The 25,566-nt window shown below is 38.4% G+C and overlaps 1 protein-coding gene across 3 annotated transcripts; it reads left to right on the top strand.

Moving 5' to 3' along the window:
• The first annotated feature begins 280 nt into the window (after positions 1-280).
• On the top strand, positions 281-5,260 carry LOC140984324 (phytochrome B-like). Of its 3 annotated transcripts, XR_012176595.1 has the most exons (5): positions 281-2,655; positions 2,824-3,631; positions 3,961-4,254; positions 4,618-4,810; positions 4,917-5,055. XR_012176595.1 is itself a non-coding variant. In XM_073451637.1 (4 exons), the coding sequence occupies exons 1-4, from the start codon at positions 510-512 to the stop codon at positions 5,131-5,133; spliced, it is 3,465 nt and encodes a 1,154-aa protein (XP_073307738.1). In that variant the 5' UTR covers positions 281-509; the 3' UTR covers positions 5,134-5,260. The 3 variants fall into 3 exon arrangements, 2 of the variants coding, with proteins under 2 accessions (XP_073307738.1, XP_073307739.1); XM_073451637.1 differs by lacking the exon at positions 4,618-4,810 and having other exon boundaries at positions 4,917-5,260; XM_073451638.1 differs by having other exon boundaries at positions 4,618-5,115.
• Positions 5,261-25,566: the final 20,306 nt, after the last annotated feature.

The following is a 25,566-nucleotide window of genomic DNA, read 5'->3' as shown; positions in this document are numbered from 1 at the left end:
TTTTGAAAATATTTTTTATGCTAAATGTGATATGATTATTTAAAAATTCAAAATTATACATAAAAGAATAATTTATTAATATATGATAGTTATAGATGGACTACGAATTTACCAAAATAAGTTTTTATGACATTTTTTAATTAAATGAAAATGAATTATTTTGTAACCTAATAGGAGTATTATTTGTTTATTTTTTGAGTTGAGAAAGAAGATTATCATAATTTGATCTGAAATTTGAAATCTTAATGTGATATGTGCTATAAATAATCGACAATAAAAATATAAATGAAGTTTTTTCGTATATTAATCTGTAACCTCCCACAAGACGCCTTTCCAAATTCCAAGGATCGCATAATTCCAGTGTCATTACAGTGGAATTGATCAATTCTTGAAGCAGAGCGGCACAAGTACAATCTTTGCGAAGTATTGTTTCTTGAGTCGCGCCAAATTCTTCTGGGTTTCTGCTGAAATTGTAGTACTAGGGTGTCGAGCTGAAGCTGTTTGCTGAAATGAGTGCATCGGGGAGCAGACCAACGAAGGCAAATAATCCGCAGTATTCACAAGCACAAGCACAAGCACAAGCACAAGAACAAGCGCAATCTTCAGGTAGGGGAAGCTATGGCCGCCATGCTAAAAATTCTCATAATGATTCTGGCAGGAATAGGGGAGGCGATTCCATGAGTAAGGCTGTAGCGCAGTACACGGTGGATGCGAGACTTCATGCTGTTTTTGAGCAATCTGGTGAGTCCGGAAAATCTTTTGACTATTCCCAGAGTGTTAAGGCCTCGACTCAGTCTGTTCCCGAGCAGCAGATCACTGCTTATTTGTCGAGAATACAGCGCGGTAGCCATATTCAACCATTTGGTTGTATGATAAGCGTGGATGAATTTAGTTTTCGAGTGATAGCTTATTCGGAAAATGCTGTGGAAATGATGGGCTTGATGCCTCAGTCGGTCCCTAGCCTTGAAAAACCAGAAATTCTTACCTTTGGGACTGATGTCAGAGCTCTGTTTACCCCCTCGAGCTCTGTTTTGCTGGAGAGGGCATTTGGGGCGAGAGAGATCACTCTGTTGAATCCTATTTGGATTCATTCTAAGAATTCTGGGAAACCGTTTTATGCAATTTTACATAGAATAGACGTTGGAATAGTTATTGATTTAGAACCTGCGAGGAATGAGGATCCAGCCTTGTCGATTGCTGGGGCCGTCCAGTCACAGAAGCTCGCTGTGAGGGCAATTTCTCATTTGCAGTCGCTTCCAGGTGGGGATATCAAGCTTTTGTGTGACACGGTTGTTGAGAGCGTGAGGGACCTCACAGGGTATGATCGTGTGATGGTTTATAAGTTTCACGAAGATGAACATGGCGAGGTTGTTGCAGAGAGCAAGGGGCCGGGTTTAGAGCCTTATATTGGTTTGCATTATCCTTCCACGGACATTCCCCAGGCTTCAAGATTTTTGTTTAAACAGAATAGGGTTCGGATGATTGTGGATTGCCGTGCCACGCCAGTTAGAGTCGTCCAGGACGAAGCATTAGTTCAGTCCTTGTGTTTAGTAGGCTCAACTCTCAGGTCTCCTCATGGTTGCCATGCCCAATACATGGCTAACATGGGTTCGATTGCATCATTGACATTGGCTGTTATAATTAACGGAAACGATGAAGATGGTGTTGAAGGAAGAAACTCTATGAGGCTGTGGGGCTTGGTTGTTGGCCATCACACTTCTGCTCGATGCATTCCCTTCCCACTTCGTTATGCTTGTGAATTCCTAATGCAGGCATTTGGGCTTCAGCTGAATATGGAATTACAGCTGGCATCACAGTTCTCGGAGAAACGAGTTTTAAGGACCCAGACTCTGTTGTGTGATATGTTACTTCGAGATTCACCCACTGGAATTGTCATGCAGAGCCCTAGTATCATGGACCTGGTCAAGTGTGACGGTGCTGCACTGTACTACCAGGGTAAATATTACCCTCTGGGTGTCACTCCTACCGAAGCGCAGATAAAGGATATTATCGCATGGCTCTTGGCATTTCACGGGGATTCGACTGGTTTGAGCGCTGATAGTCTAGCTGATGCTGGATATTCTGGGGCTGCTGCTCTAGGGGATGCTGTCTGTGGAATGGCTGTTGCATATATTACTTCAAGGGATTATCTGTTCTGGTTCCGTTCCCATACCGCAAAAGAGATCAAATGGGGTGGGGCAAAGCATCATCCTCAAGACAAAGATGATGGACAGAGGATGCATCCTCGCTCCTCGTTTAAAGCATTTCTAGAAGTTGTCAAGAGCCGAAGTTTGCCATGGGAGAATGCAGAAATGGATGCAATTCACTCGTTGCAGCTAATTTTAAGAGATTCATTTCAACATGCTGTTGGAAGCAGTTCTGAGGAAGTTGTGCATGCTGAGGTTAAGGACATGGAATTAAAAGGCATGGATGAACTCAGTTGTGTTGCCATGGAAATGGTTAGGTTGATAGAGACTGCCACTGCTCCTATATTTGCTGTAGATGTTGATGGCCGCATAAACGGGTGGAATGCAAAAGTCTCGGAGTTAACTGGACTACCTGTTGAAGAAGCAATGGGAAAGTCCTTGGTTCATGATCTTGTACTAAAAGAGTCGGAAGAAATTGCGGATAAACTTCTCCTTAATGCTCTAAGAGGTGGCTCCTCTGAATTATATCTATGTATTTTTTTTTCCGTTCGTTGCGGATTATTTTTCACTTTAGTCGATGACTCTAAAGCATAGTGTTTAGTTCCATTTTATTAAATGGCACCCTAGGATTATCTCGATTTGTTCCATTAGCTTATATGAGAAATAATTAATGCAGGTGAGGAAGATAAGAATGTAGAATTAAGGCTAAGGATATTTGGTGCTGACCATCAAAATGAAGCTGTATTTTTGGTGGTCAATGCTTGCTCTAGCAAGGACTATACAAACAATGTAGTGGGTGTATGTTTTGTTGGTCAGGACATTACTGAGCTGAAAGTGGTGATGGACAAATTCATCCACATTCAAGGTGATTATAAGGCAATCGTACACAGTCCCAACCCCCTGATTCCACCTATATTTGCTTCGGATGAGAACACTTGTTGCTCTGAGTGGAACACTGCTATGGAAAAGCTCACTGGGTGGAATAGGCAGGATGTTGTAGGGAAGATGCTAGTTGGGGAAGTATTTGGCAATTGCTGTCGGCTTAAGGGTCCCGATACTTTGACGAAGTTTATGATTGTCTTGCACAATGCAATTGGCAACCAGGATACTGACAAATTCCCATTTTCTTTTTTTAACAAAAATGGGAAATATGTGCAAGCTCTCTTGACCGCAAACAAGAGGGTGAGTATTGATGGCCAGATAATTGGAGCCTTTTGCTTCTTGCAAATTGCAAGTCCTGAACTGCAGCAAGCTTTGAGTGTCCAGAGGCAACAGGAAATGAAGTGTGATTCAAAGATGAGAGAGTTGGCTTATATTTGCCATGAAATAAGAAATCCACTGAGTGGAATACGATTCAGTAACTCTCTCTTGGAAGCAACAAACTTGACAGAAGACCAAAAACAGCTTCTTGATACTAGTGCTGCTTGTGAGAAGCAAATGCTAAAGATTATGAAGGATGTCAATCTTGAAAACATTGAAAATGGGTACATTTTCTTTCTGACTTTAGACTAATCTATTTGTAATAGAAGATCTAGATGCATAGTTAGTATAGTTTTCCCTGCCTATGGGCTGTGTGGAAACTGTTCAATGATCTCTAATTAGTACTAGCTGTTATTAAAATTTTGAAGACAAAGTTGGAGGCATATTTTGCTGATTCATGAAGCTTGCTAAACTAGTGCCTTACCTTTGCAATTCTGTTATTTTGTTGATTTGTTAATTATGAGGCTTCATATACAAGTACTCTTTCCGCCATTTTACATCACTGATCTATGAATAGTAAAATGAACCAACCAACACTCATGTTTCCTGGTAGTTCTCTGGAGCTCGAGAAGGCAGAATTTGTAATTGGGAGTGTGATAGATGCTGTGGTCAGCCAAGTAATGTTATTTCTGAGAGAGAGAGGTCTGCAATTGATCCGTGACATACCAGAGGAAGTCAAGACACTGGCCGTTCATGGTGACCAATTTAGAATTCAACAGGTCCTGGCTGATATTTTAATGAACATGGCACGCTATGCACCCTCTCCCGAAGGTTGGGTGGAGATCCAACTTTCTCCAACTCTGAAATGGATTTCTGAAGGAATAACCACTGTGCACATTGAATTCAGGTATGAATATTCTCACAGTACTAGTTGCTCATGTCATCTAGCTAAAGACTGCTCCTGTTGTGTTTCATCTGGTTTTATTGATAGGATAAATGAGCTTAGTTGACATGCTTCTCGAGTTCTATAGGATAGGCTGCGTGTCTTAAGTTTCTTTTTTTCTCGTTTTCTCCTAGCTCGTAATCCGTACTAATCTGCTTATGAAGCTAGATCAGTAAAATATGGATTTGTAGTGATTCTTCATCTTCCAATTAAGCAGAAGCAATACTAGTATTACTAAACTGCCAATCTGATGTAATTTCACATGACTATCCAAGCAATAATGGAATAGCTAATGAATTTGAGGGGTTCTCCTACCCCTAATGCTAGTCTGCTCTGGGAAGGGGCTATAATGTGGCTCGTTTTCAAATCACGGACTGGATTAAAATGGTTACCCCAAATATTAGTATGTGAATGAAAGTCGTCCATAATTGGTCACCGTGGCTTCCGCTCCTCGGGAGGGGTGGCCAATATTGTGATCCCACGTCAGTTCCACAAGCAAATAAGATCTCTAACCTATGAGGCTAGTCTTTTGTTTGTGCATAATCTTGAGCTTATAATCCAACATTTTTTAAGAGCAGCATCAATTTTGAATTTTCTTGGCTTATGAGATAAATCTTTCTGTGAAGGATCGTATGCCCAGGTGAAGGACTTCCACCCGAACTTGTCCAAGACATGTTCAGCAGCCGATGGGTGACCCAAGAAGGGCTAGGACTGAGCATCTGCCGGAGAATATTGAAGCTTATGAATGGAGAAGTTCAATACATCAGAGAATCAGAAAGATGCTATTTCCTTATTGTTCTTGATCTGCCTATGCCAAAGAGAGGCTTGAAGATCGTTGGCTGATTCTACCCTCCAATTTTCAATCCTCGATCTTTTACATATCTGTAACATAGTAACATTGCTGAAGTGCCGCCTCGACACACAATCCTTTAAAAATTATAAGATTAACTATTAAAAAATGTTGGCCCAAAATTCTACTAGAAAAAAGCCCAACTTTGCCCACACATTAGATCTACCCTTGCCTATAGCATAGGGGTCGAGACCGAGTTGATGGAGTTCATGAACAAGATAGCTACCAGATTGAGGTCATTGATCAAATTGTCAAATTTTATCTATAAAATAAGGGATTTAGTTAAGTCTATACAATATGGAATGACAATAAGCCCCTGCCCCTATGACATAGGGTTAAGACTAAAATCAAAGGGGAATGGTGGTAATTAATGCGAAATTTTAGCGGACGTTGAGTCAATTACAAATAATCAGAGCTCGGGCTTCCAGGTCATCATTGTTTTTTGCCCTATAAACACCCCATTCAAGACTAGAAGAAGGTACGGATTCATCCGTTCACTTTCAACTTCCGAAGAGCTTCTATTAATTCATAAATGGAATCTATTGATATCCAATCCTATTTGGATCCAAACAGGATTAGTCCCTTAGGAACACACACTTGGATTATTTAGAAAGACTGGCCTCGGAAACATGATTGTGCAGTGATTGGTGTGTGTGTAATGTTGTGCAATTGTTGGAAACGAAATGTTGTTTAGCTTTTCTTCATTATTGGTCTGTATGTATCTTTTTTGAACAAGCTTGCAGTTGTAGTACCAATAGGGTTGAGCCATTCTTGAGTTGTGTCTTGACTGACTGAATCTGTGATCAGACTAGTTGGGCTTGACAAATATAATATCTGATATACACCAAGTACCAACATTTTTGTCTTTTTTATCAGTTCGACATGTTTCTCAACTTGATCAGTTAGATTTTGATGTTCATATATCATATTGGACTTTACAAAACAAATGTTTTTCTCTTTGCACATGTTCACTTTCGATTGAGCACTACAGTAAGTAGGATTGCTATCATTATTGCTGAAGTCGAGACCAGTTTTGTCTTTGAGTGCTTCTGTAGCTCTTGCATTTTTTCAAGACTTACTGATGACTTATTCCAAATGTTATTCGGTTTGGCTAGTTTCTTGTTCTGAAATTCAACTAAATAGCCATTATTGCATAGTTGAATGATATTAATGAAATTATAAGACATATTTTCAACTAGTAACATATAATTGATGATTACATTTCCAAGTGTAATCTTACCCTTATCATCTGTTTTACCCTTAGCATCCAAAGGTGATCTTGGGTCCTTCACGTTTGATTAAATCAGTCTGACACCTTAGGACCATTATTACTCATGAATACATAAAACTTCATGTATCACTGTCTTGGAACTTGTTTGAGACCGTACAAGCTCTTTTAAAGTTTGCATATTATTTCCCTTTTCTCCCATACTTCAAATCTTTGTAACTGCTTCATTTCTTCATCTAGCTCACCATGACGAAACACCGTATTTACATCTAACTGCACCAAATGTAAATCTTCTTTTGCCACCAATCTAGGCGTTGTCTTGATAGTAGTTAACTTTAACACTAGAAAAAAAAAATCTCAGTGCAATCAATGACTTCATTTTCACCTTTTACAAATCAATTTTAACAATGACCATGATATCTTACATACATACATAACTAATATATAATTATTTGTGTTTCATAGTTTTTTTGTATTTTGCAGGACTGTGCCATAATTCAGTATCACTCAATCATAATGATAATTTTATTTTCTAGATGCACGATGTAATTTAATTTGAAACTCTGTTTTAAACTATTGTATTTTGTGTTCCATGTTTTTTCGTATTGTGTTTAGTGTTTGCATCAAGATAAACAACTTTGTTTTTTTTATTACTTTTGTATTATGTCTATTAATTGAACATTTTATATTTAAAATATATTATCGTATAATTTAGTTTTGGAATCATAGTAAAACGACCATTTTAATATTGACAGCATACAATTAAAATAAAAAACAATATAACATAATTTAATATTGGAAGCATGCAACTAATACAAATAAAAGTCGAATGAAATTACATAAAATTAGCACAAAATAACAATAAAATTTAGACAGCTAAAATTAACTACAAACATCCTCTAGTTCCACATTTAGGCCAGCGTTTTACTCTTTTTCCTTTGTGCCTCATTATACCACAATCACCCGGAACTTCATCATTCACATTTTCTTTGTTCATATTTTCTTCCCCTGAATCTTTGTCGCTCATATTTTTTTATTCCTCTTCCGTGTCTTCTTAATTCACATTTTCTTCATCCGAATCTCATCATTCGCATTGCCTCTAAGTTGGTTGTTTGAGGTTCTCATGCCCCATATCTCCGAATATTTTGGTAAGGGAATAGGTTATATGTTATAATTTTTCTTCATCCTATCCGTGTTCCATCCATATCCACATGTAAGCATATCCGTGAAAAAAGGAATATACGGCTCATTCGAAGTTTGGAAACCATGATCCTCGTCCATGTAAACCGGTTGTGATGACACATGGTAATCTGTAGTGTGAGAAGTTCCAGCCTCGTTAGCAAACTCCCAGTGTGGCTGAGGCGACTCTTCAAAATGATGCGAGTGAGGTGGTTCTTGATTACGATGAGGATGATGCATCTCTTGAAATCGATGCAACTCAGATGTTCTATCAAGCATTACATAAAGCCTCTCGACAATTTGTATAGTTTTTGTAATACCAGACTCCAATGTCTCATGAGGATGATCTTGCAACGAAAGTCCATGAAACCAACTCGTCAAAACTTCTGCATCGTTCCTCTGAAAAATAATTCAAATAATCATCATTAAATGAGTAAACATTTAAAATATTGTAATTTAAACTTATAAAAAATAGTATGTTATAATAAACTTACCATAACACATCTAAAATTTGCATCATCAGGATGTCCTATATCCATATTATGCTTTTGGATCGATGGAGGTAATCAAACAATGAGTTATTTTATCATACCACATTTCATACTCACGTGTTATGCTCATATTTTCGATTGCAGGCTCACCCTCAACAATCAAATTGACACGATCATCTCACGCGTCAATGCTTTTTTATGATGTTCAGCCCAATTATAGTATCGTCATCCTTGTCGGGTGCATTCATGAAATTCATCCCCATCAAACATTGGCCTTGGAATGTGCTGCAACTGACCAAATTGCCGCAGAACTCGGTCTGGGCTATGCATCTCGACTATGTTGAGACATATAAGTGGGCACACCAAATGCCAATTTTATTTGTCAAATTCATTAGAATACAACACCCATTTAAGCAACAATTAATGGAAAAAAACAACTAAGATGCAAAATTCTAAACATACATAACTTGCAATTATATTTAATTTTTTAATAAATACCTAGTTGGGTTCCATCTTATCCGACAAGTCACGAACCACTCGCACTGAGTGGGTAGTAGTACGAGTTCACATAAAATAACGGTTCCACCTATATGAAAATAAATTTGACAATATATTTACAATGCACATAACAAAAACATATTTGCACAACAATTTATAAATATACATTTCGCCAAATAGAGGGAATAAAAGGATTTGGTCATCGTGCTCATCGTCATCATGAATGTGGCTGAAACGTCCAATACTCTTTTTCTTAAAAAGTACTAGAAAATTTTTTTCTCATCTAATGTTTCGGCTGAACCCATCTCTACATATATATATTTTTAAAATAACTTTGAGCCATTTTAGAAATAAAACAACTAACTATTATTTGAAAATTCAAAGAACTCAATTCAAAACGTAACATCGTAAATCGTCAACAACCTAAACTAACAATATTTCGAAAATAAACTTAACTCTAACATCCTCTCAAACCACTCAAACTCATCATAAGTCGTAAAAATCTTTAACGTAAACTTAAATCATAAACTTAATCAAATTTTGCGGAAAACTAGCGCTGATCCTCGGGTTATGTGCACCTTCAGTCCAGCAAGATCAATTATCAAGTCCCTCAACAACATCAATATCATGCTCATCTGCATCGATCAACACCTAGTGAGTCTATTGACTCAGCAAACCATAACCATGATAGCAAGTAGTACATATACAATCACATGACACAGTGAAAATACTTTTACTTAACGTAACTTTTCATGAACATGTATAAACATAAACATTTTCCCTTTCATCATAACCATTATCATTTTCATCATATACATATACTTTTTTCTTTTATTAAATTCAGATCGTTAATTATGATTTTCGTATCAGCTGAAGGTCGATGGATCCATCTATGTGTAACCACAGTACTGGGCGGCGGGGACATCAGCGACACTCTCACCCGTCAACTGAGCCTTGGCCTTACATATCATCATAATCATCGTATCATCGTATTAATCACAATTACTTCACCTCCTTCAATTTTTCGTATTTTCATCATTAATAAAAATTCATGCATATAAAAATCAATTTTCTTTTAAACCAAGCATGCAACATATCTTTTAGCATTAACGTTTCATCATAAAATTCCGTAAACATTTAAAATAAACATATTAACATATTTTACAGCATTCATGGCACTGCCAGGACGTTTACTATTTTTCAGGTGTAAAATGATCGTTTTACCTCTAGACATAAAATTTCTCGATTTTGACTTTTTCTTACCTTCATTGACACTAGACCATCCGAAATAATTATTTAAACTTAAATTAAATTTCTTATATTTTTATTTAGCTTAAATTCATGGCTTTCGATTTAATTTCATAATTATTAATTAGAGTGTTTTAATCCCGAATTAAATCAAACTTTAATATTTTCTTCACAAATTTTAAACATAAATTTTTTATACCTAAACACCCTCGTGAACTATGATTCGACCCCCGTGGACGACGGCTCAACGCTCTAGCCTTTTAACTCTAAAAATCGAACCATTACTTGAACCCCTCGAGCCAACTCTCGGTTTCATCGAGCCCTGCCCGAGCCACCTTGAGCCAACCCCTGACCAGACCTCCATGGACCCTACTGGACTCTCTGGACTCAACCTAACCCATGTAGTAGCCTCCTGTCAGCAACAAGAGCCGCACGAGTTCCCTAAGAGCCTAGGAATCTTTTCCCTTGACTAGGACTCCTCGCCCAAGCCATCTCCCGAGCCCGAACCCTCTGGACTGACCCTGGACCACCGTGAGACTTAGCCTAGATCACTCTGCCCAAGCCTAGACCCTCCATGAAGCCGCCCCTCGTGGCCACACCTTCTTCGCATGGGAAGAGTCCATGCGATCATGGGCTCTTCCCTAGCGACCATCCATGGCTAGGACCCTTCCAGCCCCTTAACCATGACCTCACCGAGCCCCAACCCACCTTGGCCAAGCCCTTCAGTGTACAACCCCTTAACCGAACCCTTGTGAACTATACATGCAATTTTTTGTTCAAGCCCTCTCCTATGCGTGTGCAGCTTTTGGTTTGGCACCTAGGGACCCTTATTGTGTTGGAAAAACATCCTTCCATGTTACCCTGAAAACGTCCACTACTAATTTTTTTTAAAAAAATCAACTAACATCAAAATAAAGCATAAAAATCCTTACTAAATTTTTTAACAATACTCTTTTGAATCTTTTGTCTATCAAGCTAATGTGGAAAATAAATGTCCCTCGGGAGTGTACTGCCGCACTCGATCCACTCAAGCGTCAGCGCCTCCCTCAATATCATCAACTCCTGCAACATTCAAACCTAGTGAGTCTAATGACTCAGCACGTTCTAAACATGATTAACAAATAATACATATACAAGCATATACATTAAACCATACTTTTATTTATAATAACTTTTAAGCATAAATAAATCATATCTCGTAAAATCATATAATCGTAAAGCTTTCAATTTTTTATCATTTTGGGTGATGTTTGATCCTCGAAAGTGACTAGCATTTTATCCTCTGATCGACTGATCAGTATTCAGCTCCACATGGCCCATGGAGACGGGCACTAGGCACCGCCATGGAAATACGATCGTCGGGCTTTCTCTCGGACTTTTTCCCGTAAACAGGCTCCCTCTGGGGTCTTCTCCCTCACGACATTCCCGTAAAATTGTAAGTTCACCGTTTCTTCTTAAAACAGATCCCCCACATATCTTCTATCATTTGTCACAGTCAATTCACATCCCTCAAAATATTTTTACTTTTATTTTAAAGCATAAAATATCATGACTTTCCAAAAATAGTATTTTAACAGTAAAAATTGCACAGCTTTACCATAAATCATAAAATATCATATTTTCGTCAAATTCATCATAATAAATCATTTAGCATGTGTTATGATCCTTTCAGGACGTGCCAACTTTTTTTTATTACCTAAGTGTAAAATGATCGTTTTGCCTCTAGACGTAATATTTCTCGATTTTGACTTTTTCTTGCTTTTAATGATATGGGCTTATCCCAAATAATTATTTAAGCTTAAATTTAATTTTTATTAATTTTATTTAGCTTAAATTCGAGACTTTCAATTTAATTCCCTAATTAATTATTCGTAAGACGTTTTAATCCCGATTTAATTCAAATTCGAATATTTTGATCCCAAAATTTAAACATGGACTTTTTATTTCCTAAACAACCCTTGTGAGCCATGATCCACCCACCGTGGACCCATGGTCGAGCCTTGTTCATTAATTTCGAGTTATTGACCCTTAACCAAAACCATCGAGCTATCTTACGAAACCATCGAGCCACGCCTGAGCCACCTCAAACCAAACCATAGCCAACCCACCTAGGGACCCTACTGAACCTCGCTGGACCAGCACCGAGCCCCCCAGCCCACGCCAAAGTCCCCTGCACCAGCCATACACCTGCGGCCCTCTTCCTATCCTTGCTAGAATTCTAGTCCTATTAGGACTATTTTATCTCATCAACCACCAACCACACCTGACCCTCACCGACCCTGGACCATGCTCAGACCCAACCGAACCCATCCCAATCCCCTAAACCATGCTACGAGCCGCTGCATCAGAACAAGAGCAGTCGCGCGAGTTCTCTACTGTTGCGGTCTAGCCACCAGCAAGCCACCTTGCACCAGCCCTTGGCCTGACCCCTGACCATCCTTCCTAGACCCTACTGGACCAACCCTGAGTCGCCCTGCCCTAGCCGCGAACCACCCTAGCCGCAGCCACCCTTGTGTGTGCATGGGAGAGTCCTACTTCACAAGGACTCTTATCCAGCCACTGATCTCAAGCCCTAGCCCTGCTAGGACTCTTCCCAACCCTTGACCACGTCCAGCACGTCTACCTAGCCTAGCCCCGGCCGAGCCACACGACGCACCACCCTAAGCCAAGCCTTCAAACTCTCGAGTGGCCAAGGAAACCCTAGGTGTGCACTCTCCTTGCCATGACTCGACTTCCTACCTTCGTTTCCATCCTAGATCGTTCATCTTTTACCCATAATCATCCCAAGTTGGCAGCCTAACCATTAGAAATCATAACGTTAAAGAAGCAAGCGTAAAATCGTTATATAATTGAAAATAAACATTCTATCGTAAAAGTAATCGAAAACCTATATTTTTCATGCATAAACAATTAAAACAAGCATAATATGGATTGAATGATGCGTCAAAAGGATTTAGAAACGTGCTTTTGCGTTTAAAACGTTCGAATATTCAATCGTTGACGAGGGTGCGAAGATGGACGACCGGACGACGAAGAACCCTAGCTTTTCTTCCTCTCCTATATTTCGAATTTTGTGTGTGTGTCGGTGTGTATTTTTTGGCTGCTATGTGTGTTTAGAAGCCTAGGTTTTCAATTTATAAATTTTAATTTGTATGTTAATGGGCTTAGGTTTTGCTATTCCAAGTATAGGAGCATTTGGTCTTACTCAATTTAGTTAAATTGGGTCCAATAACTCTTCTTTAATTGAAACATAAAAGTTTATAAAAATTAGTTTCCAAAAATAATATTTTTGATCTTTTAAAAATTTTTCATTTGCCCAAACCGGCTTCCCGGGTAAAATCGAGCTCGTCTCGTAAAATAATTTGAATTATAACATTTTTAGAAAAATTTAATCATTTGTTTAATCATATTAAGAAGTTTTGAATATAATTAGTGAAAAATATTTATTTTTGTCTTGGTCGTCCCCGGTCTCATTTCCCCAGCCTATTATCGAATATCCGGGTAAAATCCTTCAATTTCATGAAATAATGCTATATAATCACTTAATCATGCAATTATACCTTTAATCATATAATATTCATCAAGTAAGAATTTAAAATCAATAAAACAATTAAGCAATTCAAATAATTTTTATGCATGCGGTTTACGTAGATTGATTTTTCGGGCGTTACAACCCTACCAATGCAACCCCTTTATGCATCATTAGTAAGAGTTTTAAATAAACAAAACACAAGTTATATGCATGTATGATCAATAAAACGAAAATACAACTTGTGCAACATATTTTTCATGCAAAGTTAAACAAATATACATAATATGGTGTGAAAGATATTTGAAAGGAAGTTAAGGCGTGCCTTTGCGTAAATTACGCTCGAAAACAAATTGACGAGGTAAGGAAACATCTCTAGGCGTCACGAATTACCACTGACAAATGTTTTGGAGGTGGAACTTTTTGACGTTTGGGGCATAGATTTCATGGTGCCCTTTCCCCCTTCTTTTGGTAATTCTTATATTTTATTAGCTGTGGATTATGTTTCGAAATGGGTGGAAGCAATCGACACCGATACTAATGACGCTCGTGTTGTTGTTAAATCCGTGCATAAGAACATCTTCACTAGATTTGGAACACCGAGAGCCATCATAAGTGACGAAGGTACGCATTTTAGCAATAGAATTTTCAACTCACTTTCGGCTAAATACAGTGTGAAGCACAAGGTGGCACTTGCATATCATCCTCAATCAAATGGACAAGCTGAAATATCCAACCGGGAGATTAAACAAATACTGGAGAAGACTGTCAACACAAATCGGAAGGATTGGGCCATTAAGTTAGATGATGCGTTATGGACCTATCGGACTGCGTTCAAGACACCTATTGGGATGTTTCCCTATAGGCTGGTCTTTGGTAAAGCATGTCATTTGCCGTTGGAGTTGGAGCATAGAGCATTTTGGGCTGTAAAGAAATTAAATTTTGATTTGCAAGCTTCGGGAGATGTTAGAAAACTGCAATTGAGTGAGATGGATGAATTCCGAAATGACGCATATGAGAATGCCAAGATCTACAAAGAGCAAACTAAGAAGTGGTATGACAAAATCATTGTTCGAAGGGAGCTCAAACCTAGACAACAAGTACTATTATTCAATTCTCGTCTGAAGTTGTTTCCTGGTAAGCTGAAGTCGCGTTGGTCAGGGCCATTTGTTGTGGAAACAGTGTATCCTCATGGGGCTATCGAGCTAAATTGTAGTGATGGAAGAACCTTCGAGGTGAATTGACAGCGGGTTAAGCCTTACTATGGGACCGAAGTAAGAAATATCGACAGTGTCAAGTTGATCGAACCAAACTGAACAGACTGGTGACAGTCGGGCTGACGACGTTAAACCAAGCACTTGTTGGGAAGCAACCCAACCGGTATCTGTTATTGCTTTCATTTTCTTTATTTGATTTTATTTTATTATATTTTCAGTAGTATTCTTGTTTTTACGTTTTCTTTGTATTTAATTTGGCATGTGAAGATTAGACACTGATTTATGTTTATTATGCAGGTACAAGTTGACACGAAGTGTGCAAAAAGGGCTAAAAAATATGCCTAATCTCGGAAGGAGCAGTGCCGCAGCGCCACTTTATGCGTGCGCCAAGCGCCTAGGCGCTACATAACCTGCGCCGCAGCACCAACACATTCGAAGACTTAGCACCACAATGCTAGACATTCAGCGCCGCGGCGCTGATGAGGCCGAGAAGTAAGCGCCTAGGCGCTAAACACTCAGCGCCGCGGCCCTAGTTCGCGTATATGGAAATAAAAAAAAAGGGATCCGAGAGTTTCTGTCAGTAATCTAAACAAAACATCGTGGCTCTCCTCTCCTCCTCCACCAAAACCGACTCCCACCATAAAACTCCACATATTCCCCTCCAAAACACCACATTACATAACATAAACTATCCTAACCCAAATCCATCCAAAAATTCCTCACTCATCGTACCTCTTTGGCTCAACGATCTCCGAGAGACTTCTTCACCAAGCCGACACCCGGACGGAGTTAAGCATATCTTGGGGTCAACCGATCATAAGGTAACAATCTTTGGTGTCGTGAGTCTGATTTTAATGCTTGAATTCCTAAGGATTTAAGTTTTGAAATACGTACGCAAAATGTTCGTTCAATTGGCTCAGTGAGTTGTTGTTGGGATTTGTTGGATTCGGAGACCTGCTTGTTGGAAGGAATCGTTAATTGATTGTTTTTGTTGATATTGGGGTGTTGAATTGTTGAATAGTGTTGTTAAGTGAGTTGATATTGAATTGAAATATGCCGCCGAGGAAGAAGACCAAGCAGATTGAATCGAAGGGAGGGCGAGTCGTCTACAGCTACTTTTGATAGACAACGATTCTGGAATGCCGTTGCTGCCGAAAACTATTCTAAATTATAGGATAAAAGCATGCAGGGGGAAAGAGGGATGGATCAGAGCATCCCGGATTGCACGACATTGATTGTTGCTAGAAATATTCATTGGGATGATTTTTTGCAACCGCCGGCAGACGCTGTGATTTCCATTGTGCAAGAATTCTATGCTAATCTAAAGGTCAAACACGAAAATTATCACGTGAAGGTTCGGGGCGCATGGTTGCCTTCGATAGCACAACAATTAATTCGCTGTATTCGATGCCAGACTACGAAACAGATGGGTACACACTGTTCATGCGAGAGGCCTACCCTTATGAGACGATCATTACCACACTATGTGAGCCGGGCACGGTTTGGAAATCGAACAATCCATGAGCTCCAGTCACATTCCCTGCGAGAGGCATACAACTGGTATCACTTCGTAGCCTCACGATTGATGCCATTTGGTCACGTATATGATATGACAAAAGCGAGGGAAGCCGTTGTTTATTGTATCATAACCGGCAGAACAGTTGATGCGGGCCGCGTGATTATGACTTTGATGTTGCAGGCTTCTCGGGGCACTTCTACTGTGAGTATGCCACACTTCTCTACCATTACGGATCTATGTCGGTTAGCAGGGGTTATATGGGATGATAGCGAGGCTGTATTGCATACAAAAGGCGACATCTTACTGGTTGCTAGACTCCCGCGGGATCGGAGACAAAGATAGATTACGAGTGCTCCGAGAGAGGCTTCAGGGAGTGGAGCGCAGCCACCTCCCGTCCCTCAGGCACGTGCAGGGAGGGGACAAATCGCGCACGAGCGTCTCGATGACATCGAGCGTCTTATGAGGCGACAGTGGCGGATGACACGAGAGCACATGGACTACGTGCACGATTTTAATCAGGTGCTTGCACAGCAATACCCTGCAGCCGTATTTCCCCAGCCACCGGCATTTTCACATAAACCTATCGAGGATGATGAGGAGTATTATGATGACGAGGAGACTGAGCTGTCAGGCGATGACAGCAATTCCTGAAGCGCGTTGTATGAGGTACGTGTCCCCCTTTTTTTCTTGCTCTATTACTATACATTAGGGACAATGCACGTACTTAAGTTTGGGGGGGGGGGGTTAGTTTACTGTCGTTTACTTACTGTCGTTTACTCTGCTTTACTTCTCAGTTTCAGTGTTTTATTTTCAGTTTTTATTTTAGGATCTGCATGATTAGTTATCTCCTGCGCTTTGCTTTAATGTCGTTAAAAAAAAATTTGTTTATTGCATGTTAGAATTGTTAGGACTAGTCATGGATAAGCTATCGTGAGGTTGATGATGAAAATAAAATTGTGAGTCTGAAGCATGAATGTATTCGTGATTACTTGGGAGTCACATTTTATTGCACTGTCATGTTTGTTGATATTATCGGTATTTAGAGACAATATGCGTGCCTGTGATGCTAATTATACGAGAGAAGTCTGATTTTTAGTAATTCTCGCACAACATTGACTGACACTCTTGCGAACACAGAGATGATCTAGGCAATTTTCCTCAATATCTTTGGGCCGTCTTTCTTTATTCATTATCAATTGTTAGCCCATTGAGCCTCGAGTAGATTGAGATGTTTGACCTTTCTTTGTGCATTTATCTCATATATCATTTTAATTGAAAATTGCATGTGATTGGTTTGTATGAGTTGACTGATGAATTGATGGAAATCTAGAACTTGTTTGAACACTTTTCGAGGCAAAATACGGATAATATGTGACATAGGAATGATTTAGGCGATCTTTGGAGCCGTTTTGAGCCTACCAAACGAAAAAGAAGTATCCCTAGTGTCCCATTTTGAGCCTACTAAAGAATCAAGTGGTGTGTGTCAATGACACACAATATCCCACACTTGTATCTATTCTACATCCCACAACAACTGCCTAATGAAGCTTATACACTTACAATCCTACCCAATTATGAGAGAAATAAGTTCATTGGTAGTGTAATGATTCAAGTGCTCCTTGAGAAGAAAGAGAAAAAAGTAAATATGCAAAAAAAAAATTAAAAAAAATGTGTGTGAATCAAAAGTGGTGAAAAAGAACATATATGGGAAATGAAGGATACGAATGAGAAGAAAATAATAAGTGGATGGTGAATGAAAAGAGAATGAAAATGAGTGAAATTGATGAAGTTCAAATATTTCTCTCAAATTTTGATCTACATACCTTTCTTGTAGCCATGAGCTGTAGCCTAACGTTACAAGCCTACAAGACCTATTAACCTTGTCACATTTCAAATCAAGCTTATGGATACATGATAAACATGGTTAACGTGTATCGACTTTAATAACTTGCATGCAAGCATCTCATTGTGTGACTTCATCTTTGGTATAATTGTGTTGAATATCTTTTGAGCCAAATAATCACCAATAAAGTCTTTTGTGATATGTGTAAGTAAATGTGTATGTTAATGAAGTGTGAGTTGCACTGAGCTGAGGACTTCTTAAGTTTATGAGGCGATTAGGCATTGTGAATCTATTTGCGCATTCGATGAGGTAAATAAACATTGACATATCACACACGCACGTGACTCTCGAGTAAATACGAATCATATGAAAATAAATAAATCTGAGACCACTGTCACTTCTTGCATCTCCATGACTATAGCTGTTAGCATTAGTTTCTTGCTTGAGTCTGCATTCCTATTTTTACTTTTATTTTGCTCGGGACTAGCAAAAGTTCAAGTTTGGGGGGTTTGATAAGTGCAAGAATTGCACTTAATTTATATGTTAATCCATTTGATCTATGCTGGTTTCGAACAGATTTATGCTTGATGTTTGTTTTTTTGTGTAGTGTAGGGGATATACAACATTGGGATGGTTTAGAACAAACAGAGATGTTTTTGAGAGAGCCGCAGCGCCAAAACAAGAGCCACAACACTCATTTGTGCAAAAGACGAGCACCTAGGCGCTACCCAATAAGCGCCGTAGCGCAACATTGCCGAAGAATAAGCGCCTAGGCGCTGCCCACATAGCGCCGCGGTGCCTCAAGGCCGAGAGACAAGTGCTTAGGCGCTAAGGAACAAGCGCCGCGGCGCTAACATTCAAAATTGACGGGCGCCTAGGTGCCACTTATTCAGCGCCGTGGCGCTAATAGCGGCGAAACAAAGATTAATTGGGCTTCGACTCACGGCCCGACGGGGGAAATAAAAAAAGAAAGCAAGGGTTCAAAGAAAGGCGGCGATTTTTGTAGAAAATACAGAAAGGAGAGCAAGGGCTAACACGAGACGAAGATCCAGAGCGCGAAGATCGATTACAAAGACGAAGAACGACGAATCTGGGGTCAGAGACGACACTTCGGATTTGTTATCTGTTCTTTCGTATTTATATCTTCTCGTATTTCGATGTCTAAAACTTTGAACATGCGTTGTTTTTATTTATATTTCATCATGAACTAATTTTCTATTCTAGAGGATGATGTAGCTTTGTGGATACGATAATTTGACTCGGTTTTTATATGATTGAATTCCTTCTCATTTAATTGTGGTTCTTTGTGTTTATTCTACTGCATTCTACTGGCCATAAATTGTATGTTATCTGATTAATTCTATAACTCGGGAGATGGATTAGGATTATAGATCACTAGAAACACATCGTTGAATGTTCATAGCGTTCAGAAGGCGTATAACTTTAGCGAGGCTTAGGTAAGAGCATTGTTGGCATTTATCAATTAAACTTAGATTTTATTAGGAATAATTGAATCGAAGTTTGATTGATACAGTTTATTCGTTACTTGGGAAATGGGGAATAAAACAAGTGTTCTTGGCTATTAAATGATTGAAATTCGTGAATATAAATTGAACTGAAAATAATTATCGTAGAAACTTAGTGAAATCATTTCTCTAGATATTTTATCTCCTTGATATTTTCCTAAATTCGGTGATTAGTTAATAATTTTGTGATTTATTAATTCCAAGTAAACCAACCTTTTTACTGATTTTTCTAGATAAAGTCGAGACTATTTTAATTACAAACACTGATATACGTTTTTATATACACTCTTCGTGGGATCGACACTCGTACTCAAAACTTCATTTTACTATAACTTGACGTCGTGCACTTGCGAGCAATCAAGAAACCACGCAACATGGACCCTATTATTTCTTGAAAAATTACATTTTAACTCTTCAATTCTTTCGAAATTTTCATTTGAGTCCCCAAGACTTTCGAAATGGCGTTTTTGGCCCCTGAAATTTTGGATTTTTCATTACTCAACAGATGTGTATTTCTAAGTACAACTGATCTATACAAGATTGAATATGGCAATAATGAATGTTTGTGCTTAAACTCGAAAATTATAGCCTGAAAGCTATGGCTATGTATGATAAGCGTGAGCTTTTGAGAGCTTTTACTTAAAGCTTAACTGAGAATTAATATGCGTAGAGTTCTTGATAACTGGGTAATTCGTAACTTCTTCTCATCCATTTATAGGCTTTGCTTCTAACGGTAACATTGAATGCATTTTGAAACTTTATATCCGTTGGGCACGTCAACATTCTTCTGACAATCGTACACTGTATCTTTTCTAAAATGCGGCGTTCTCTCTAAAAGTTGCAGTCTTTTTATGTATGAATTGTTGCTTGATAGCTACATTCCATAACTGAGACATGTCAAGCTGATTTATCAGTTGACTCTTTATAGTTGATAGGATTAACTGGTTGTTGTGTAATTGATCAGTCTTAACTGATTGTCCAGTTGACTACACAGTTCAGTTAGTTTTTCTTATTTCAGTTGCCTTTGATTATATGCGCATTAATCTTCAGTTCTGGAAACTATCAGTTTACGAGTCTTCAGTTTAGTTACATTCAGTTTTCTTGATCAGTTATCTCGATCATTTGTTCATTCTTTTCACGCTTAATTTGTCAAACTCCAAAATTAAGATTTCAACAAACCATCTTTTCATCTTTCGGTCGATTGATTAATCTCAGCTGTAACCATAGTACCATGCGACTGGGCAACAGTAACCACTTTTTCGTTCTGTGCCTTGGCCTATAGTTAATGGGGACACCAGCAACCACTTTCCCGTTGCTGGGCCTTGGTCTATGGAAATTCGGTTATGGGTTCCCACGGGCCTTCGTCCTCTGAATGGGTTCCACTGGGGCTTAGTCCCTCACGAATCCCCATTTTCTTATCGTCACATTAAGTCACTTCATTCAAAACATTTTCAACATTTCCATCACTTTATAAGAATACATGCATAGATATCGTTTTCTTTTAAACCAAACATGCAACACGTCTTTTAACATTTATCATTTTTCATCATAAAATTCCATATTATTTCAAAATTAACATTTTAAAACTTATTACAGCATTCAAGACACTGCCAAGACTCCTAACATTTTTCAGTTGTAAAATGACTGTTTTGCCCCTGAAACCCTAGTTTTCCCATTTTACCCTGGACCTCAAAACTTCGACCCGAATCCATTCAAACTTACCCTAAAACCTTAAAACACACCTATAAAAATTTCTTAGTTGTAAACATAGTCCCTTAACTAAATTTGTAATTTTTTTTAAAACTTGAACCGAAGTCTCGATTTTAACCCGAACCAACCTGAATCTTAACCAAACTTTCACCATAGCTTATTAACACCTAACCAACACCTTTTCAACCTAATTCAAGCCAATTGAACCCTCAAAATCGCCTAGACACCTTCTGTAAATTTCTGCACTTTTCCATCCAAACCCTAGCCCTAACCAAGTACAAGTTCTTCGATCCTAATCCTTAACCAACAAGTACAGATTATAACCAACCCTCCTAGGACCAAGACTGAACCCCTTAGGACCCATTTGGACCAGCCCTACCTGCCATGCACTAGAAGCCCTCAACCCGCACACTCCCTAGCTGTGCGATCAAGGTGCGCGACTCCAGCCCCTACAAATGAGCCAAGCACAGCTCTGCCCCCTCTAGGACCACCACATAGCCCTCTTAGGTCACCTGGTTGCAGCCCAACACCGCACAAGACCCGTACCATTCAATAATCAAAGAAGCTGAAGTCCTAACCCATGAAAACCCTAGGTTTCGCACCAGCCCTTGCCCTTTCCTTTCCAACCTCGTACTATGCATCTAAGGGTCCCTAAACCCTTTGAAAATCAACCCCTTTAATAGCCTAACCTGACAGCTTCTTTGTGCGTATGATAATCATGAATTTCATGCAAGAAAATCAAGGTTTTCCATGTGTTTTTCATAAAAATGAAAATAAATAAGAGGGTATCATATTTTTCATGCAAACATGTATATTCACACATAATATGATATGAACGATGAGAAAAGAAGGAATAAAGTGTGCCTTTGCGTGATTCACACAAGAAGATTCAATTCTAGACGCGAAAGGACGTTGCCGGAGAGACGCAGAATCCTTGCTGCGTTTTCTTCCTTCAAAAACTGATGTCACGAAGCAAAAACGTGGGTGTGTCCGTGTGTTAGTGGTAGGGAGAGAAACCCTAGGTTTCTAATTGCTTGAGGCGTGAGTTATGAAGAGTTTTAGGCTTAGAAACTCAATCTTTTGATATAAATAATTGGGTAAAAAGCCGGGCTCAATAACCTTAGTATAATAGGTCCATTAAATCCATTATAATGTAAGAATATATTTTGTTTAGGAAAGTTTTTGAAAATATTAACCGATTCTCCAAAAAGTCCTTGTTTTTGTCAAAAATCGATTACCAGTTTAAAATACGACTCAGTATGTAAAAACATCTCAAAAGACACATTTTCAAAATTTTCATATTTAATATGTCATATATTAAATAATTAAAAATAATCATTTAATAAAAATATTTTCCCTTTACAATCTCCGATCTCCATTCTTCGGTCGCGTCTCGAATAACCCTTGAAAACACAGTTTTATGCATTCTAATAGAAAACCCTACTTTAAACATGAAAACATGCCTACCACATTTAACAAATGCAATTCAAATAATTTAATTAGGCATTTTTTATTTTTTCCTAGATTTACATGCAGTTGAATTACGTTATCGCATTTTGGACCTTATAAGCCTGAATGCTACAAATAAATATAAAGAAATAAGAGCTTAAGTATGCGATTTATAACTTAAAAATGCTCGAGAAATGTATCGCAACTGATTGATGATTGTAGATAGTGTAAGGCCCTGTAATTAATTATCCGGTAATTTTGGCATAATTAGAATAATTATTGAGTTGTCAATTAAAATAATTATTTATGCCAAATAAATTCAATAAGTGTGTTAAAAATATGTATTTTAGAATATCGGAGAATTTAACGATATAAAATACATATAGAGTTTAAATAACACACGAGAGCAAAATAAATTCAGACAGGGATAGATGGGCTTGAGTTACTATTTTAGTAACCAAATACACAATATATACATATACATATACACCACTTACCTTGATGAGAGAGAAGGAATTAAAGGTAAAAGAAAAGAAAGAAACTTCCCCAAACCCAAATTTTCGCAACCCTTGGAGCAGCTACGGGAAAGTGGCGATATCTCCTCCGTCCGGCGTCTAAATATCGATCGGTCTAAAAGGGTGTCTTTCTAACATCCTAGGCTTCGATTCAAGTCAGAAATTGCAAAGTTTGAGCAAGGATTTGGGTAGATCAAAGCTGTTGTTCGGGTGCTCTGTTTCTGCGCAAATTCTTCCGATTTTGGGGTGAGTGTTTTGTGTTGCTGCGATTTTCGTAGTTTGAATTTGTAGAAATGACCTAAATAAACTTTGTAATGCTTTAGGTTTTTTTATTTATAGCCGCTAGAATCATCGAATTTTGATAAGAAACGGATTTGATATGATTTTTCTACCAAAATGTGTCAAAATGGAATTCTGTGTTGGAGCTGTGTACAATACCTACTGTAATTCGGGTTTATGGCATGTTTGCACTCGGATTCTGGGTTTTTGATTAAAAAAAAGTTGTAGAGCTATGCGTTGTCTTTGTAATGGTATAAGATTCATTAAATTCCATTAGGAATTGAGCAAGTTATGCTTTTTTTCTGGAACTGCTCAGTGTATGATATTCTGTCCGCGAATTCGGAAGTAGCAGTGTGTTCTTGAAACTTCTGAAAATAATCTACCGAGATTCTGAAGATGGTTTCAACTGGAGAAACTTAGATAATTGAGTATCTTTCATTTCCAATTAGCGGATATTGATTTGGATCAAAAATGAATTAGATATGAATTTTATGGTCATAGGTGCCGAATCTGAAACTGTAACAGAATTCATTTTTCTAGATTCTGGCTGTGGATGTTTATCCATGTCAAGATGATTGAATTTCTTGTTGACATCTTCTGATGAAATATGAGTATTTAAGTTAGGATGTCAACCATGTATGATAAGTATATTTTGGTTAAGTTTTGGTTAAGTTTTGACCTTAAAACTTAGTATATGTACAAGCTGAAATTTGGAAATATGGTATTGAATTGGAAATTTACTCGACTTGTTATATCATCTTATTGTTAGGCCGAGGAGATCAAAGTTGAGCTTGTTGTCGTTATCAATTGGTATAAGTATGTTACAGCTCGGTAACATATGACGGTAAAACATAAATTATGTTTAATTGTCATTCTGTGTTACATGGATCGTGTTTATGACTTGTTGACTGTTGTAAATTGTTAAATGCCCTCGTTTTGATGTATGTTTATTATTATGACATATTATTGGCATTTAGCATCGGGCATACAGTTATGACATTCATGTTAAGCCCTATCGTTCTTGTTAGCCTATTGTTGATATCCGTTGTTATCGGGCACTGTTGTGTATCTCGGGATCATTGTGTGGCTGATAGGCCTATACACATGAGACCGTAGATATGATTGAACAATCTCGTGGTTAGTGCAACCTTTTGAGGTGAGCGCTGGGATTGTGTCATCTAGTTGTTCTGTTGTGCCATCCTGTTATATCGTATCAGCTGTATGGAGGCCGAGTCAGGGGTGTTATTCAGCATAGCTTGGCATACCTCGCATACTTGGCAGGGCGGTTTAGCTGCATGACGATGTAGCTCCCCTCCCTGTGTTGTTGCTCGAGCATTATTCCAGTTGTTATCGTACCGTTTGTTGGCTCCTGTTATCTCGATTATTCGTTGAGCATTTCATGCATTGCATATTACATTTTATTATATGATTATGCATGATTTATGATTATTGTTGTTATTGTTGAACTGTTTCATACAAGAATCCTAACCTCAGTTGTTTAATGGGGGGCTGCTGTGGTTGCTATTGGGCATCATGGTAGATCTCCCGAGTCGTTTTGCAGGATCAGGCCGAGGTTCCGCCAGTGGAGCTCGGGATTGAGGTTGGATTGCTTGATTCTGTTTAGTGGAGTCTCCCAGTTAGTCTATATGTATGTCTTGAGTTGTTTCAGTCTTGTATTGTAGTTTATTTGCCGGGGAGATGCCCCGTGTATTTGTAGTGATATTTGGTTGTTTTTGTGATGTTCTGAGTCGACCCTATGATTCTTATGATCTGGTGAGTATGTGGTAAGTTTTAATTTCTGTTTAGTCCTGGCCAGTGCGGCTATGGTTGTTGACTTTTGTTTTTGTTTTTATGACTCTAGTTGGAGTATATTTTGATATAAAATGCTGCTTGAGTTTTCCGGGATGTCCTGCTTAAGGGGAGGTCATGTCGAAATTTTTCTAGGCCCTGAGGTCTGTTTTAAAGTACTTTAAACCATTTCCGCTGCAGTTTTAAATCAAACCATTATTGTTTGATCATTAATTGTCGTTAGAGTAAATGGGCCTCACAGATAATTTGTCCATTATGTTTTCACCAACCTTCGTCAACTGAATCGATAAGCTATATATAGTCTCCGATTCCAACAGTCACACTGAATGCATTTAATGACTAATATCCGTTGAATCGTCATTTAGTTCAAGTTGATGACTTTATCT

The sequence above is a fragment of the Primulina huaijiensis genome, chromosome 9 (assembly GCF_012295235.1).
Source record: "Primulina huaijiensis isolate GDHJ02 chromosome 9, ASM1229523v2, whole genome shotgun sequence".
NCBI classification, from domain to species: Eukaryota; Viridiplantae; Streptophyta; class Magnoliopsida; order Lamiales; family Gesneriaceae; genus Primulina; species Primulina huaijiensis.
This window is presented reverse-complemented; position numbering and strand designations above follow the sequence as displayed.